The following is a 20,150-nucleotide window of genomic DNA, read 5'->3' on the forward strand; positions in this document are numbered from 1 at the left end:
CAATTCACTGATGAAATCACTATGCCCAGATGAATATGCCACATACACTTTTCCACATCGTTCGCCTCTATTCCACCAAAACACATTTATACGTCATATGGGACTGGCTTCTGATGCATTTGGAGCTCAACCAGTGTTTGTTTTGGAAAATGAGGGACTCGTGGTAAAGGAGGGAGCGCGGTGTGTAAGTGTGTGCGCGTTAGAGGGATGACGATGACGGCGTTTGGGGAGCTGTGGGTGTCTTTAAGAGCTTCTTTCAGCTGCTCACTGGTGTCAGGATAGAGAGGCACGAGCCACTGAAATACTCACGAGAACAGAGAGACGCGCACATCGTATTGGAAATACGTTTATTTTCATACGCATTTAGGATATACGGACATCGGGAAACCAGGACAAGATGCAGTCCCCAAAGTCACAGGCTTTTGCTGTCAGTTTGACGCTGTTCTCCGTTCTCAGCTCGGCAATGTGCGCCAGTCACTGTAAGTACATGCAGTGCCGTTGAACACTGTATTAGAAGTTGCTTTGGTTTGTGATTTCTTTAAATGCGTTTTTATGGTTTCATACCGATGCTATACAATCAGAGATCCTTAAATTAATTCAATTATTGAAAGAGTGGAGAGGATTTAAAGACGATTCCTGCTAATGTGAACTTTTACTGGATCGGATGAACCCGTAACTATTAATGTATGATAAATGACTGGTGCATTCGCGTTTCACGATGCGACTTCTCATAAGCAAAAGATCGTGGAGCAGGTGTGAGGCATTGAGCAATTCAAAGTTAGTGGTTGTATCTCGGAAAGTGATGCGTAAGAAGCAGTTACTTGCAGCCTATATCCGTTCTCGATTAAGTAGGCGATGCTGTAACATTTTGTTTCAGCGTCTGTAACTCATTGTTTTTTTGTGTATTAAACTGATATAATATCCCCATATGTGTCTGTTACAAACCTACTGCTTATTACTAAACTGTCTAAATTAATATCAAGTACAGAGAGCGCTTATATACGCATGGGAATACCGGATGGTTTGTAACACTAATAAAGTACATTTTACATTTTGTGGATTAATTGATGTCGGCAAGTTCCCCATTACCAGCCTTATTTTATTATAAACATTTTATAGGAAACATTTTAATTCACAGCAGCAAGGGGAAAATGTCAACAAATACAGAAATTTAAAACTTAGAAAAACAACAGTTCTGTTCATATACCATTTTGCTTTCATTGTTGTGCTTCCAGTAGAATGGAAAAGTGCTACAACCTTCCTCATCTGCTCAAATATGCATTTCTAGTTATAACATGTATATCAAATTAAAGAAGATAACCTGCTGATCCAAATGATTCCAGTCCTGTCCTTTAACATCCATTATGCAATGACATAATCCCAAATTAAATTCTATACCAAGCGTGAAATTCTTTCTTACCTCAAAATTGTTTTGAAGAGAGTGGTGGTCTTGATGATGTGACTTATTTCTAATCAGTTAAACTGATGGTTTTACCCATTCTTGGGTTTCCTCTGTGCTATTTCAGTGTTATGTGTGCCAAAAGGGACAATTTCTTTTGTCATCAAATTTCCAACACAGTTTATTATATTTTCATTACTGTGAATGATTGCTATTCCTGTGTGTGAAGCTTGATGTGTCTATACTGTTCTTACAGTGCCTTCACAGCTATAATTGTGTGAATCAGGGGAGCACATTATTCACAGATCCACCTTTTTCTGTATTATTAAGATGAGAAACACTATGCTACTCGAAGAATCTGTAGGTTTCACTAGACAATGATATCTGTCATTTTTATGTATTCAGAGATGGTTTGCGTCGTTACATGATACGAAACAAAAACTTCCTTAGTCATTCATGGCTCTGCTCCGCATGAGATGTGCTCTGTGGATCAAGATCAGCTGGATCAGATGAAGTGAATCCTCACTGAGGACATGCAAAAGGATATTCTCATATTTACCACAGGGGTACCAGAATAAAGCTGGAGATCCATCATGCCCTTGTCATCTGTGTCAAGTAACAGAGATAATGGTTGCTGCTGTCTCTCTCAGGAGCCCCTGGCTCTGCTCTCAGAGAGGGATAACAAGGGGATGTCCTTTCAGATCTGGTGTCCCTGGAAGAACAACTACATCCCTTTTACTGTGACCACTGGGACAGTTGAGGGTCCCAACATGACACAAGATAAAAGCCTTGTTTCACCTGGCTAGGGCAAACAGCGAAGACCCAGAGGCTCAGTGTTTACTGACATTGTGGACATGATTGTATTAAAAATGTCCAACCTAAAAACAAAAAAAAAACAATAGATGTAGAGATGCAGAACAGTTGATCCAAGTCATTGAGAATTGTTGCAAAGCATGTTTCTGAGTATGAGACTTGCATGTTTTAGATATCTCAGCATCTCTAGAACATACATTGTTGAATTTCACACCACCTGGACAGTTAAAAAGAATAGTCAGTTGAGAAGAATAGTCAAATAACCCTTCAAGGACAGTGAAACCAGACATACATTGATATACTCTCTTAAAAATAGAAGTGATCTTTTTTTTTTGCATTATAATAACCATTTCTTGGTTCCCCAAAGAAACTTTCTGGGAAAGGTCCATCGTTTTTTTTCTTAGTGTGGCAAACATTTTCTAATCTATGGAACCGTTTTCTGTTACAAAGAGCTTTTGTGCAATGTGAAGGTTCTGAACACTCTTAAAATAATCCATTTTGGGCTCCCCAAAGAACCTTCCACTGCTTTTCTTTACTTGAAGAACATTTTAATAATCTAAGGAACTGTTTTCCACTATAAAAAACCTTTTGTGCACTGCAGAGATTCCATGGTTGTTAAAGGTTCCTTATGGATGCCAATAAAGAATCTTTATTTTTAAGAGTAAAAGGTTCTTCATGGAAATATACACCCACACAAAGAATTTATTGACTTTTAATGGAGAATTCTGGGTTAAATTATATTGATCCCATACTATTTCTTTGAAGTTGTGATGAAATGGAAGGAGTGGCAGAGGTTTTCTTGCATATTGTGATGCACATCCAAACCTCAACGAAACAGGTTATCAAAAATGAAAAAAATTATCATGGTTGTATCCAGATTTGATCGATGGATGCAGCTCTGAGGGCTTGCAGTCGATTGTAAGAAAAGGTTGGGATTTAAGAGGACTATGTTTTCAGTCATGTATAAAGACCTTACATAATGAACCGTTATGTTTTTATTACCTAAGAATGAGCCATTTCCATCTCATACACCACAGGTCCACCCTCCATGTCAAGTCATCATTATGTGCCAGCATGTTTCTACAGCAGCCCTAAACGGACAAACACCCTACAGAGCGCGTTTAGTCACTATGTTGTTCTTCTTATAAATCGTTTGTGTTTTTAGAGGCAGCTTGAATCGTAAATACATTGAATACGCACAAAGTAGTAGTAGTAGTCGTATGGTTAATTAGAAGTAGAGACCGTTCTTTGTTATAAGTAAGAAGAAACCTCATTGCTTGACTGGCTAACATACTCTCTGCTGTCTCAGACGACGACATCTTTGACTTGTGTCGACCAGACGGCCACCATAGCTTCTCAAATTACGCGAAAGGAGGGGTGAGATGCCGTTAGTTGCAGTTCGCAACCTCACCGCTAGATGCCGCTAAAATGTACACACTGCACCTTTAAGAGTGCTTGCTGTTGTTGTTAGAAAAAGACTGTGAATAAAAGCGTTGATTGATCATGCAGTGTTGTCAATCAACCCATCCATAACTGACAGAAACTAAAAGTTCTGTCCTAAATTCTGTCTTTGAAGTTTGACTCCAAGTTTGAAGTGCAAAGTGTGTGCATTGACCCAAACAGGACACAGATATTTATTCAGTTTGAACGCATGTCAAAGTGCTGTTGTGGTACAGGCGGACTGATTTAACATTCTAAATACAACTCCCCTCTCAGTGGGGTAGAGCAGAGTCTTGTCGGGCATTAGCATGATAGAGTCATTTATTTCAACTTTCTTATGAGGTCAAACGCGGGAGGCTTTTTAAAGGGAGCTCTCCTGTGGAGCTGACCAGATTCCCTGTGGGCTTTGTAGGGGAGGGAATCTTTTTTCTGCTTCCTGTATAATAGTTTGGTAGATGAATTGGACCAGTTCAGATTTTCTTTCAAATATTGATGCACAACTAACTAACTAACTGGCTTTTGTTTTAATTCATGCAAAAAGATAATAAATTGCACTGAATCATCTTGGAAAGTGATAAAAGACTAAATGGAGAGAATGTCATTAAGCACATAATATAAATCTCCTTGAAAGAGTAGAGGCGGCAAAGAGCACTGACAGTGTTGTCCATATTGTAAACTTGACTTCATCTCCATGCTGATTTATGCTGTGTAGGTGTCAGAGCATGAAAATATTGATTAATCAAGGCTTTATTCAACCTAAATCACTGCATTCCCAGCTTCACATCTGCAAAGGGAGATACGCGTAACAAAATGAGTCCATTTTTGCTGAATTTCTGATACTGACAAACTAGGTCTGATTTTTTTTTGTATTGCAGGTTAGTGGATAGTCAGCAGATTGTACATCTGTGGATTTTCTGCTCGCAATCTTATAAAGATACATTTCCATTAGCCTGTGTTTGTCGTGAAATGCTGACATTGACACACATGTGCTCTGTCTGCAATTACTGTATGTCTGATGATCTTAGGCAATAATTGCAGCCATAGTAGTTCTCCTATGCCTAAATCATAGAGTAGAACATTGTAGACCGCCTTACTGTGGATCATGCATCTATTATCTATCAGTCATCTGAGATAAGCTATATCCGGTGGAGCTACTGTATGACCTCTTAGGCAGTTTGTGGTCAACAAATCAGTCATTCAGCCAGTTAAATAAGAGTCGTTGTAAAGCGTATGCTGTCTGAATCACTCATTTGTTATGATTAGATGAACAACATTTTTTTTTTTTTTTTTTTGGATGATGAATCTTTTCAAACATTGTGGCTTTTTGGTACAAGAAGGAATTGCTCTTGTAGATATTACAGTTCATTTACAGTTACTAGCACACATATGGCTCTCCTTTTGTTCTGTGATAATCCATCACACTGTTCCTTTCTTCCCACAGTGTAAATGAACAGAAAATACATAACAGATAGTTTTTTAGGAGTTAGATTAGAGCTTGTTCTCGTTCTTTTTAGAGTATTGCGCATGTATTGCGAGTATGATTTATTTAGAAGAGTTTTCTCTTGAAGCGTTTACAGCATTAGCATGTGTAAAACAACTTATGGGAAAGTTAACCAATACATTCAAAGAAATGTAAATCCAGGCTAGAAAAGAAAAAAAGGGGTCAAATGTTATTTTATATTTTTATTCTTCCGTTTGGTTCTGTAGATTTAATTAAGCTGAATTAACTTGGGTCATGTAGTGTAAAATGTTACTTAAAGGGGACCTATTATGCCCCTTTCACAAGATATAATATAACCGTGTGTTCACACCGCCGCCGGCGAGAGCGTTAACATTCGCCTTGGCTGCCCTGCCAACAACACTGTACTGTTCGTTCAAACCGCTGCCGACGGGAGGGTCAAAGCAGAGCCAAAGTAAATGACAAGTCGCGTCAACCAATCGGAAGCCTCTCAAGCAAGGACCTCTACATTCTAATTGGTTGCCGCCGAACCGCGTCATAGCTCATTACCATAAAGTTAACCTGATTTCAACTCTCTTCGACGCTCTCGCCGTCCAAGACGCGCCGCGCCGCTCTTGCCGGAGCTCGCCGCCGGCTCTCATTGAAAATGAATGACTAGCGTCACTTTGACGCTCTCGCCGCTGGCGGTGTGAACACACAGTAAGTCTCTGGTGTCCTCAGAATGTGTCTGTAAAGTTTCAACTCAAAATACCACACAGATAATTTATTATAGCTTGTGAAAATCGCCCCTATTTGGGTGTGAGCAAAAGCACGCCATTTTTGTGTGAGTCCCTTTAAATGCAAATGAGCTGCTGCTCGTGGCCACTTTCTAGAAGAGGGCGGAGCTTTAACAGGCTTTGGGCCCTGTCCCAAATCTCCATCTTAAACACTCACGGTCTTCTTACAAGTCCTCACTTTTGTGACGTAATGGCGACAAGAAGTCTGCCATGGAGCTGGCACCAGTGCGGACTTTCTGAAGCCTTAAATTTACAAATGGGACACCCTACGGTCTCATGGACTTAACGGAGACGCGCACGTGGCAGCCATTGTAACTACACAAGACCTAAAGTGCATAGAAGTGTGCCATTTGGGACAGGGCCTAAGTTTCTCATCAACAAAGCTGGAGAGTCTCACACAGCCAAAATGATGATTGTCAGTAACGGTGTTCAGCCTTACATTGTTAAAACCAGAGTCGGACACTGATGGATAGACTCAGGAAGAAGTTACAACTTATAGAATGCATCTGGATATTTCTGAATGGTTAGTGGATTTATTTTTGTAGTTGCTTTGGAGATCAGCATGTGGCGTCACGTTAATCTTTTGTGCAAATCCAGCATTGAATTGAATTTTGAAGCAGTCTGGCATAAAATAATGGCATGGTAACAACACTCTTCTACAACAACTCTTCCTCTTCTCTAAAGCAGGCCAACATGAGCTCATTCCCTTTTGTTGCATGTTCTCGGGGGCAAGGTTAATGTAAATTTTAGGGTTAGTGATGTCACTAACCCAGGAAGAAGCTCCCTGTATTCATACCAGCCGTTTGTTGTAGTCCTTAGAGAATTCTTTAAAAGAAAATATCTCCCTTTGCATTGAACTTTGAGCGTCGTAATTTTGCAGACGTTGTTTATGCTGTATTAACAACATTACATGCTAACTGAAGTTAAAAAAGTGAAAACATAATCAACCACCCCTTTAAATGTAAGGCTTGAAATAGCTACTTTAATGATATGACAAACTATTTTAGAGGGATGCTTTGAAAACTGTCTGAATTGTCCGTCTGAGATGAGCACAAACAAGAAACTAGAACATGACTGTGGCCTCTCATTACTTATTTGCTTTCATCTGATATCTTTTGATGATTGAATCTGGAAAATGATTAGTTATAAATGAATGAGGATTTTGCACACAGGCTTGCACGTGAGCTATTGGCAGGATGATACTGTTGCTGGTCTAGTTTCATTTATTTGAAAATAATTAATGAGAAATGCACATTAAATGGTGGTTTGAATTGCTTTACATCTTGCATTCTCTATTCAGTCATTCAGTATTTGTCTCTAGTGAACTCTCAGTATTAATTATCTATCTCAAATCTTCATACAGTCAGCACTCCAATAAATGTTCTTGGGTTATACCAGCCATGATAATGCATGCAATCAACCTTCTTTTGTGTGCATTCGGTATTCCTTTCCAATTAAAACACGATTCACATGCAGATAAGATATGTGGACATGAATATGTAACTTGTCAGAGTAGTTAGATACTGTTTCATTTGCTTTTTGATTACAGTGCCTCAGTATGTTTGCAGCACTGAGACACTCACAGGAATAATGGAACAGAAATGTAATATTACAACAGTGGCCCCTTCTGAATGTTAATCCTGAAGCTTTCCTCTGAACATTTTAAAATCCCCCAAATTGGGTTATTTTTTTTCCAATCACATACTTTGAGTACCATCCTCGAAAAGTGTTGTTCTTTATCTTGAAACTTAAATTGGTTTTCATTTTAGTAATTTAGAATGCATACAGTATGTGATACAACAATACTTATTGTTATAGTTATTGTACAGCTTACATTCAAGGTGCATTTTTTTCTCTCTCAGTTCATGCATTGCATAGGAATCAAACCCATTTTTCTCTTTATTTTAAAATGCAATTTATTCCTGATGACACGCCTGAATTTTCAGCAGTCATTATTCCAGTCTTCAATGTCACATGATCCTTCATAAAACATTCTAATATGCTGATTTGATGCTTAAGAAACATTTCTTATTATCAATGTGTAACACGTGGTAGCAAGCCAACACGAAGAACACCAGAATTCAGTCTAAATAGTCTTTAATCCAACAACAGAAATACGTAGGAGAATCTCAGGAGAAATACTCTTTCCACTCATGTTAACAATCACTGACAAAGACCTGAACAAAACACAGAGTAGTTAAAGGTAACTAATTAGACGACAGGTGAAAGTAATCATTAACTCATGGGAAACCAAGGAAACTAACAAGGATGAGGAGAACGCTAAACTGAATGTGCAGGAAACCAAAACACATGAACAAAAACACTAAACAACTCTGACGCAATGCTGAAAACAGTTTCGCTGGCTAAATTAATTTTTGGCACGATACACTGACAATACAATGATACAATTTTTTTTTCAGGATTCTTTGAATAGGGAGTTCAGAAGAACAGCATTTGGTTTGAAATATCTTTTGTAACATTGTAAGTGTATTTACTTGAACTTTTAATCAATTTAATGTCTCCTTGCTGAATAGGAGTATTATTTTCTTTAAAAAAATATTACTGATTACAAATATTTGAACACTATGTAATTATTTGTATATAACTATTGTATTAAAGTGTGGTATAAATAAGTGTGTTGTGACTCCATGTGAATGTTTGAAGAGTGAGAGATGCTGTTGTTTTAAACAGTAGGCTTAATGCAATGCCAAAGTATTTAGCATATGCCACTTCAGTCCTGCTCTCTTTCTCTTGATCTCTTTCACCAAACCAAATGCCCAGTGGAATGATTTTCAAAAGACTTTTTTTTTTTTTTTTTTTGCCAGTTTCACTCCCTTTGTAAACCTGATGAGAGTTTTAAAACATTTTCAGGGAGGGAGTTTCATCCTAAAACAACATCAAAGAACATTCTTCCCAGTGCTAAGATTACCAAAACACTCTTTGAAACTTTTTTTTTTTTTTGAGAAGTAGTGCGTATCAGGTGCCATTCTAAATGATTTAACCTCTCCCTGTTAAAACCTTATTCCATCCTAGAATCCAAAGTATGTCACACTGAAGTTCTTAAACTGTGATGCGGTAACATTGTCATGTTAAAGGCAGAACATCAGAAAAAGAAAAACATACACCTTTGCTCCTGTATTTTTGCCCATTATGAACCAAATGCTAGCCAACCTTGTGACATTTCCATGAGCCAGCTGGGGGGCAAAGCATGTGCCCCACCATCTGGGCTGATGGGATGGAAGCGGACACATGTGATATTCACCAGAAGCTCACAGGACAATAACCTCAGGCATTCCCTCACTCTGTCCAGCTTACAGGTTAACAGTGGTCTAGCCCTGGGACTTATGTCAAGACTCCCAATTTCAGTCTAGAAAATGTAGGAATCAATAATAGATGTGGAATTAAACGGTTAGTTCACCCAAAAATGAAATTTCTGTCATTAAGTACTCACCCTCGTGTCGTTCCAAACCCATAAGACCTTCTTTCATCTTCGGAACACAAAAGATATTTTTGAAGAAATCCGAGAGGTTTTTTTTATATATCCCCTACAGAAAGAAACATAATTACCATCATTCAAATGACAGAAATGTCATTTTTGGGTGAACTAACCTTTTCAAATCACTTAGCCAATGCGTGGCGCTCTCTAAATAACCTTTGACTGAATTTGATATGCAAGTCCTTTATCCGCTTTTTCACAAGTGTTCAATCTGGCGTTGTGTGCCATGGGGGACATTTTTTTACTATCCATCATTCTAGCACAAGATATCATAGATAACATCATGATCTCTGGTCTGGTGGTTCATATCTCTTCTTCATGATCCTCTGTATCTGTATTTTCTTCCTTGTGCTATGATGCTTGATGTTGCCTTCTTGCTGTTTTTTCATTCCTAGGTTTTCACGCTCAGTGTTTATTGGAGAAAAAGGCTGATCTTGCCATCAATAGGTCTGTGCTTCCTAACAGAGGACCGAATTGAATTGTGCCATGTATCCTTGAGCTACTTGATCTTCTTGTGTTGCAAGCCTCCTCATTCCATTCATTTCTATTTCAGAGCTTCTATAGAAGCATGTCAGTATACTCATTTAATCTCATATTAACCAAAACCATCAGCTCTGTTTCAAAAAATCCATCTTTTCAACATCCAGTTCATCATGTTCTGCATTATAACAAAGTTATAATTTCTAATCATCTTTTCTATTTTAGATTCCAAACACAACACACCTACCTGAGACATTTGATTTTATTCTGGCACAGATAGAGACGAAAAAGCAGAAATGTTTTTGCTGGAAGACAGAAAGCAATTTGTTGGCATTATTAAGTCGGATCTCTTTGTAGAGCAATGTTTGTTTTGGTGAAGTGCAGGCAGCCTAATTAGGGACCGAGTGATGCCAATCTCCTGTACAGCTCCGTGCTTGCAGAGGCCATGGAATAACAGCTGTTCAAAAGCTATTAGGAGGAAATGCTGACCAATAATGCTGAAAAATGATAGCTGGCAGAGTAGCCAAAACGAAACTCATCTCACAGGCGTGGAAAGTGGGAAAATGACAATAGACATTCATCATAATCTATTCATGTTACAAAAATATCATGTTTTAATTCATTTAGCAATGTCTTGCAATATGTTCAACAACAACAAAAATATGGGCAGTTGAGAAAGTCTAATTGAAGACATTTCATTTAGTACATTTACATTTACATTTAGTCATTTAGCAGACGCTTTTATCCAAAGCGACTTACAAATGAGAGTAGTAGAATCAATTAAATCAACATGAGAACAACAGTATGTAAGTGCTGAGTGAAGTCACAGTTATGTCAGTAAAGTGCTCATAGCGAATTTTTTTTTTTTTTTTTTAAAATGAATTGTTCTGAGATGATCACATTATAAGGCCAGGCATATTCAGAGTTGTCATGCTCATTCAAATAAAGGGGGCACGTGGCCCTAATGGAGTCATGTAGATTTCAGAATTTTCAAAAGACACATTTTTTTTTCCATTTAATAATTACGTTCCATGATTACTAACAAAATAAATTAATAGTGCCCCAAAGTTGTCACCTTTTGGTGAATTTTACCATTTTGAAGCCAAAATGACATTTAACCTATGTGTATCTTGCAGAATGAGCATTGCATGCAGGTTTTTGGGGGAATACATCCAATATTTTACAAAATATTAATTTGTCAACACAATACAACCAAACAGTTTTAGCATTTAATGAGATATGTATTACATATCCATTTAACTTGTACTATATAGGTACTATACTATATTGTACTATAGGTGCAGTGCTTTAAGGACTGGAGAACATCCTCTGATTCACAAAATGCATTTCCAAATGCAGACATAAGGTGCAGTTTAGCCTTGTGGTGTCCATTGCATAAGCCATAGAATATGTTGGAGACTGAATTGATGTAGGACTTTTTTTTTATTCGTAACATCTGGAATAGCAACAATAAAGGTGTTAACAATACCAAAACGTGAGTGATACAATGAGACATTGCAGTAATTATTACAGTGAACGCATAGCGTATATAATTAAAAAAAAAATGATATGCAATACAAACAGAGTTATTAAAGTGTTAGTTCACCCAAAAATGAAATTTCTGTCATTAATTACTCACCCTCATGTCATTTCAAACCTGTAAGACTTTCGCTCATCTTTGGAACACAAATTAGGATATTTTGATGAAATCTGAGAGGTTTTATATCCTCCATTGAAAGCAGCAAAATTATCCCATTCAAGGTCCAGAAAAATAGTAAAAACATTGTTAAAATAGTCAACATGACTACAGTGGTTCATCCTTAGTATTATGAAGTGATGAGAATACTTTTTGTGAGCAAAAACAAAACAAAAATAACGACTTTATTCAACAAATTCATCTCTCCCCATCATTCTGCTATGCTATTTACGTTGCAGCGCTTCCAGTTTCTACGTCCGAATGCTGGCTCAGCCAATACTGAGCCGGCGTTCGGATGTAAACATGGAAGCTCTGCAACATAAATCTCAGATTTCATCAAAATATCTTAATTTGTGTTACAAAAATAAACAAAGGTCTTATGGTTGTGGAATGACACGAGGCTGAGTAATTAATGACAGAAATGTCATTTTTGGGTGAACTAACCCTTTAAGCCAAATCTGTTGTTTTCCATTGATGAAAATCCAGGGCGATCACTGGCACGAGAGATCAGTTCATTATCAAAATTGGTCACACTTTAGTTTGGGCAACACAAATTCACTCTAAACTACAACTGTTGCCTCAATAAACTCCTAATTTACTGATTATTAATAGTTTGTAAGGTAGTTGTTGTAGTGGTTAAGTTTAGGTATTGGGTAGGATTAAGGGATGTAGAATATGGCCATGTAGAATAAGACATTAATGTGTGCTTTATAAATACTAATAAACAGCAAATATGCTAATAATATGCAAGTTAATAAGCAACTATTTAATGAGAATTGGTCCCCAAACTAATGTGTTAGCTAAAAATGTATATTATATCAGGATTTGTACCCAACCCCCATGCACACTATAAAATTACACCACTAGACTCTGATGACTCACAGTCTTAGGAAGACAAATCAGAACTGTCACTGACTGGAAAAAAAATTATGCTCCTGGGCATATTCCAGAAAACAATCAGATGAAAATTTGCACGAAATATATGTTTAAAAAGCTTTTATATTATCTTTTTGAAATATATTGTATTGCACTTGGTGGTTCAGTGAGTGTTCAACCTGCATGTCTGGGTCTTGTCTTGCTGCCTTTAATTATGAGCAATGGTGCACTCCGGGTGTAACATGCTGTTTTACATCCTTAGCTTGAGTCTCATCAACAGCTTGGTTGAAGCTAAAAATTAACTTGGCTAGGCTTCCTGGTGGGTGACCTTCTCTCGATCAATTTAGCAGTTGTCTTGGCAATAAGGTCCCTATAGTTTTCTGGCAAACATGCACAAAATTAGCATGAACCTCTTTTATTTTAAGTGAAGGTGTCCGTATGATCACTAAGGTTTTTCACATAACATGCAATGCATTTTATTGAAGCTTTGTATTAAGGAGATGATTAAAGAGAGATAGAAAAAAAATCTGAAGAGCATAAATGGATAGCAGTTATCATTGACTTTGAAAAAAGGGTTAATGTTTCTTGGGCCTGGCTACAATTTCTACTTAAAATCATTGGAGAGAATAACGTATCAAGGTTTTGAGTAATGTTCCTATTAGGCTTCATGATGCATATCTGTCACAAAAAGTATTCCTTCCCATTCTGCATGGGAAGGTCAAGTTCTCATATGGTTGTCTATGGAACAGTATTCTCATGATAACTGCTGGGCCAGCAAATCCCTGGGCCAGTGTGCATGCAAAGCTACTGCTTTAGGACATCATTCACGTTTTCAAATAGAGACCACACACTAATGACAGTCCCCACACTAGTGCTGAAAGAAAAGAAAAAAAAAAAACACTTTTTTTAGATGGGCGATGCTGTTCTGTTTCTGGCACAAGCTTGCACAAGCTGTTACTGGAATAAGACAATGACTGTTACTGGCACAGGCTGGTTAAGCTGGCAATTGTTGCAGGTAGACCATCTCAACCTGTGTAGCCATGCCAAAACCAGCATGAATGTCACCAAAATATAAGGCCATCAAGGCCTTTTCACTCCTAGACTGAGAGAACTGAAATATTGTTTTCATCCAATTAAAAAAAAAAGAAAGTTTTGGTCACATTTCCCAAGCCACTGTGGCTTCACAATTGACCTCACGGGTGACACTAAAGCTATTTTGCTGAAACCAGCAATGTAGTCCCTTCCCTGGTCACTGCTAATAATAAATGTGCATATAAATTAGATGCGCATAAAGATGTTCCTGCAATGCTCTTTTACTTGTAAAATGCTCACAAAAGAAATATCTCTCTCATTAATGCAAACTCAAAACTTTCCCAGCATTTTATGGGCTAATATGCTGATTTATAAAATGGTTAGTTCCTGTCCTTGATTCCCTTTATTCACGATAAAACACGGCTATGACCGCTTCACCCAACCGTTCTGTGTATCACTACACAACACCCTTAGCAACCACTCTTAGCAATGTAAACTGTATGTTCTCAATTGATATTGTTCATTGATGCTTTCTGTATTATGTAGAAGAGTAATGTGAGAAATAGATCGAGTGAGTGAGTTTATGAGTTTATTTTACCTGTATTCAGATTTAGCATTTTCCTTCAGGTTATTTGTCAGTTGCGTCTTGTTCTGTGTTCACAACAGTTAAGTCTTTTCAACGTAAAAGTCTTCGCTACTGACTGACACACTCATAAAGACAAGTTGCGTCCCAAATGATGCACTAAACACTATGCACTTTTACTAGTTGTTAAACGGATCGTTGTTGATCCGTGAGCCGTACGGGCCAAGCCCCATGGTTCGGCACGCACATGATTCGCGGATCAATTGCAAGTTTAAATGCAATAGAGTGAAAGGTTATCATTTGCACGGTTTTTTAGTTTACAAATTAAATAGATATAAAAACCATTCCAGCGCTAGAAGAGGCAAAGACGCACATACATAACTTACAAGGCTCACGCGTGCACAGAGAGAGAGAGAGAGAGAGAGAGAGAGAGAGAGAGCAAGGGACTATTTTTTCGGGTGGAAGGAAGGCTTTTGGTGAAAGTTTAATTCATGAAAGTTGCATTGATACATATTTTTGGCTTTAATTTTTGTTAGGCTTCGCATCATGCCTAACAATGCCCTTCAGCCGTGACTTATTCACTATACAGCACAGCCTCTCGTACCTTATTGCTGACATATACCTCATATATTTTTTATATTGTTATACCTGGTATTTTTTGTAATGCAATTATGATTACACCTTGTTCAATATACTGAAATTACAGTGATGTTTGGTGATTTATTTGGACTACACTTGTAGTAAAATGTACACTACTGTTCAAAATGTATGAGGTTGGTAAGACTTTTTTAAACGTTTTCAATCTTCAGTGTCACATGATCCTTCAGAAATCATTCTAATATACTGATTTCAAGAAACAGTTCTTATTATTAGTAGTACTGAAAACAGTTGTGCTGCTTAATATTTCATTGAAAACTGTGATACAGTATTTTTATGATTCTTTGAATGCATTTATTTGAAATAGTAAGATGTATAATGTTACAGAAGATTTGTCACTTTTGCCACCGGTTTCACAGATGAGGCTTAAGTTAGTCCCAGACTAAAATGCATGTTCGAGCTGTTTTAACTGAAAGTAAGTTGTACTGACAGATCTTAAAATATATCAGTGCCACTGGTTTGTCTCAAGATGCACACCAGTAAATTTATTTCTGAATCTTTATAAAAGCTACTTAAAGGTACAATTTGTGATATTTTTTTCCGCTAGAGGTCGCTAGAAGCCTATTCAAAACAAAGGCGTAGTTTGATGACGCCAAGTTTTAGAGCGGAAACTTGGGACATGTGGTCTCCATCTCAACGGACGGTGCAAAAGAATAGGGATTGGAGTCTGGAAGAACTCATGTTCGTGGATGCGATCATTAACGTTATTGTAGTATGAAGCAGAGCAGGACCGAGTGTTGCGGGAGCTGAACGAGGAGCTGGAGCGATTGATCAACACACGCCTCACGAGCAGCGGGACTTTTATTATGACACAGTCGCCGGCGCCGCTTCCGCTTTTCCGGTCATGAGTTTACGGGAACTGTCCTTGTCGACAGAACCAGCGGCAGATGGTAAACAGTAATTATGTTCCATAAATAAGTAACACAATCCACCATAAAACGTGCAAGAAGTGAATAAGGAACTGCTTGAAGCAAGCTAGTGGTTTGCTGGACGCTAGACACTACTTCCGCATTTGTCCACAGCAATGACTGCACTGCCCCGTGTCACTGTCTAAAATGGGAATTTCATGATTTACAAGTAGTTGAAAACATTAGAGATATTGTTAGTAATCAGCTGGACAAAATATATAACACTAGCCTAGTGGTTTTTGGATATTTTACTGCAAAAATTTTACATATTGTACCTTTAAATGCCTAAATGAACTAAGGCCTATCTGGGCTTAGACTAAGCCCTGTCTGTAAAACTGGGCCATGATATCCTTACTGAAGCTTACTGACCCCAAATTTTTGAATGATAGTGTACTAGTATCCTTCATAATGTTGTTTAACCTAGATGGTTTGTAATTTAAAATGGTTTCCAACTGAACCAGTTTAGTTAATCTGTTCTGGATTTTTCAGTGGATGAACATTTTCTTTTTATCTGTCTTGTTTGATAGTATACGTATATTTTGCTCTTGTAATCTCAGTGTGTTTCAGTGCTGAGACTGTGGGAAAAAACACTGAGCTCAGATAGTCTGTCAGAATAGCTTTTCCTTTCTCTAATCAGCTCACCTGCCAGCAGTGAAAGTCTCAGTTGAACCGTAGAACTAAACAAGGATTCGGTATTGTTTTTTACTGAATACTGTTTCACTTTATTTTTTTAAGCCTGAACAAATTGCTATTTTGGTCTTAACATTGAGTGTTGACCTTTTGGCTACTCTGAATGCTTACAAAGGTCAAAAGATTGTTACAGTTTGATGCATTCAGACACTTTATGACATGCTGGCGACCACAAGTGTCCTCGTTAATCTGCTGACAATTGTGAAATATAATTAATGCAGCCAGCATCTGTTTGGGCTGCAGTCTGTGACAGTGGGAGTCAATGATGTTAAAGATGGATGACTCGCACTAAACGAATGCTGATAGAATCAGATATTGAGAGCTTTCATTTCCCAGCATGTGTAGGAGTGAGAAAGCTATTTATGCTTATCATTGAGAGCAGGATAATACAATTACATTGATACTAAATACATATTATCATTGAGGGGACAGTTTTTGACTATTAATCTTTTGCCAACACAAATACACAAATTGCAGAACAAAAACTAAATCCACTTGAGCTTAATGAAAATGGCCATTCTGTGTTGATTAGAAGAGAAATGATGAGAAATGAGAGCAGAGTTCAGGAGAGACACTAAATTACCAGAAATCATGTAAATGAAGACCAGATCTAACCACAAGTACTAACTGAAAGGGCCTAATTTGAATTACAGAGAGTGTAATTCACACATGCATACCGGCCTTTACATAAGAATTGGAAGTCAGTGTGTTTTTCTCTGGTTTTGATGTCAAAGCATAAACATGCATGCATTTATTCAGGACATGCAGACATTGAATAAACCATCTGAATGCTGTTAAAGGTGTGCATGTGGAGTGAAATTGGTGTAATATGGAAAATTCTTGAGTGAAATATGTTTTGTAGATTTTTGCCCATTACACAGATTTCACTCAGTCTGCACATAAACACCTTTACTGCTATTCAGGTGGTGTTTTTTTTTAATGTGTGCATGTCTAGTTTGCATTTAGAAGTCAAAACCTTAGAGGAATCTGCCAATTTCTATATCTTTTCTAATAAAAAGCTTCTAACAAGCTGTGGTGTAGTGCTTCCCTCAGGGGTGTAGCCGTCATTTCAGAAGTGAGGGGGACAGAAATGTTGGGTGTAATACCAGTTTATCTGACCTTTGTCTGTCACATGTAGGTTAAGATGATGAAGAGAAGGATGAAAAAGGTTCCAAAACAAAGTATGTATTTATTTAAAAACAAACTCAAACAATCCAATACAAGAAGCAGGTAACGTGTAGACACAAACAATACGACAATGAGGAACTGAAAACAGAGGGCATTTATACACAAGATAACAAACTAAATGTCAAGCCAATGTGATCGTTAAATGAGTGTCCATGGTAACAGATTAATGGCGGGAAACTAGAACAAAGGAAACGTGACTGAAGTCAAACCAACTAAAAGTCCAACTAAAAACCAACAGACTGTGACATTGTCCTCATGGATCTTATACAATGTAAAATAAATGATTACAGAATAAGGCAGAAAATATACAGTATCAAACGTTTGGAAACATTACAGTTGTTTAATGTCTTTGAAACAAGTCTCTTCTGCTTACCAAGGCTGCATTTATTTACTAAAAAAATGCAGTAAAAACAGTAATATTGTGAAAAAGTATTACAATTTAAAATAGCTGTTTTCTATGTGAATTTATTGTAAATTGTAATTTATTATTCCTGTGAATTTTCAGCATAATTACTCCAGTCTTCAGAGTCACATGATCCTTCAGAAATCATTCTAATATGCTTTTTTTGTGCTCGATACACATTTCTGAGTATTATCAATGTTGAAAACAGTTGTGCTGCTTCACATTTTTGTGGAAACCGTGATACCATTCAAACATTTGTGGGAAGATTTAAAAAAAGAGATAAATTAATACTTTTATTCATTCAAGTATGCATTAAATGGATCACAGGAAACCCTGAAGACATTTAGAATTTTACAAATTATTTCTATTTAATAAATGTTTTAATAAATTTTATAAATAAATGTAAAAAAAAAAATGCTGTTCATTGAACTTTCTATTCATCAAAGAATCCTGAAAAATAAAATGCATCATAATTTCCACAACAATTTTAAGCAGCAGATTGATAATAATAAGAAATGTTTCTTGAGCAGCAAATCAGAATAGAATGATTTCTGAAGGATCATGTGACACTGAAGACTGGAGTAATGATGTTAAAAATTCAGCTTTGCATCACATGAATAAATTACATTTTAAAAGTATTAAAACCAAAAAACAGTTCTTTTAAATTGTTATAATATTTCACAATATTGCTGTTTTTACTGTATTTTTTATAATAAATAAATGCAGCTATGGTGAGAATAAGATACTTCTTTTTTAAAAACATAAAAAAATCTTACCATCCCAAAACTTTTGAATGGCAGTGTACTGTCTATCATTAAATAACTTTTAAAAAATGTGTATTGCCCCTTAAGTAAGTTCCCCCGATTGCTGCTTTTAGTGTAGCTAACTTCGTTTTTTTCAAAGTACCTTGTGGTTTAACTTATTCCAATTAAGATTAGCTTGTAGCTTGACAAGTTACACTTTCAAAATAGCTTGCAAAATAGTGTGAATATAGTATTTTGTGAATTTAAACAAACTCGGTGTGTCTAATTTGAATAAACGCTCAAACAAAGTGTAGTGCTATAATATGAATTACGTTTCTCACAGCTAATGAGACTGTAGATAAAAATTAGAGGAATAGGAAGAATGAAAGGGTTAAATCATAAAGGGGTTGAATGGTGCTGTTAGAGCGTGTGAAAGTGTCATCTGCATAATCCCTGAGGAGTTCTGATGTATTACAGCTGCTATGTAATACACACGACGGGAGAATAAGACACTCAGATGTATGAAAACTGCTTGATCCTCTTCATTTGGCTGTTAAATCAGTATTACAGACATCTGTTCACATACATGATATAAGTGCAGTCAAGTCAGGTCACTCAGAGGGTTTTTGCAGCCATGGAATGATATTTTACCTCATCTGCACTCAATCCTTGTTACTTCATCGAGCTGAAAAGATTGTTCGGCTCCCTCTAGTCAGTCATGGACACTATTTGAAACCGAATGGATTCACTAAATGAACACAGCTCTCGACGCGCAGATGGCTGGAATGCAGTGATTATTGTAATCGCTTGGCGGCCAGTTTTCACTGTGTCCTCGCTTGCTCTACAGCAGATTAGAGTTTCTTGCTGTGCACTGGCGTGGAGACGTGGAACAATGGGGAGAGAGTTGGAGTCCAAGCAGATCTGCTCCCCTGCCTTATCCCGGATCAGCGGCCTGTGAGTGCTGACACGCTCAGATCGCTGTACTCATAATCTGCCACTCCACGCTGGAGGCACAGTAATCCTAAACGCAGCTCAACAAGCACACAGGGAAAGCCGGGGCCGCCACAGGCTTTCTCTAAAAGGTTCTTGTCATTGCCCTTGTAAGTTTGTGCAGTAATACTACATGATGTATTGTAACTTAGACAGTTTGATTCCTTTCATCAAAAGGTGCAGATTTGTTCAGTAATGTGCACTGAATGCCATCTATCAGTGTGGATGAACATGACAGTTTCTGACTTTTATGCACATTACCCTCATACTTGTGAGTTTTAGAGACCGGACTACGCAATAATTAATTCCCTTACTTGATTCTCCCATTATCTCCACTACTAAAGCATGATAATAAGTGTGTTTCATTGTTTAATTTTCACTCTTCGCATCACCAAACAACACTACACAACTAGCATATCTACAGACCCTTGCGAAAAAAGTCCACTTTGGCTTACTTATTAAAAGAGTACCTACTGTATTACAGAAATAATATACTTTCAAAGAATATACTTAGGTGTGAA

General features: G+C 37.3%; 1 protein-coding gene across 1 annotated transcript in view; it reads left to right on the forward strand.

Moving 5' to 3' along the window:
- The first annotated feature begins 397 nt into the window (after window positions 1-397).
- cntnap5a (contactin associated protein family member 5a) overlaps window positions 398-20,150 on the forward strand; it is an 84,438-nt gene continuing 64,685 nt past the window's right edge. Inside the window, exon 1 of the mRNA XM_067409120.1 lies at window positions 398-479. Within this exon, the coding sequence (XP_067265221.1) occupies window positions 398-479 (82 nt within the window). The remainder of the gene's footprint in view (window positions 480-20,150) is intronic.

The sequence above is a fragment of the Chanodichthys erythropterus genome, chromosome 14, assembly GCF_024489055.1.
Source record: "Chanodichthys erythropterus isolate Z2021 chromosome 14, ASM2448905v1, whole genome shotgun sequence".
Lineage (NCBI taxonomy): Eukaryota > Metazoa > Chordata > Actinopteri > Cypriniformes > Xenocyprididae > Chanodichthys > Chanodichthys erythropterus.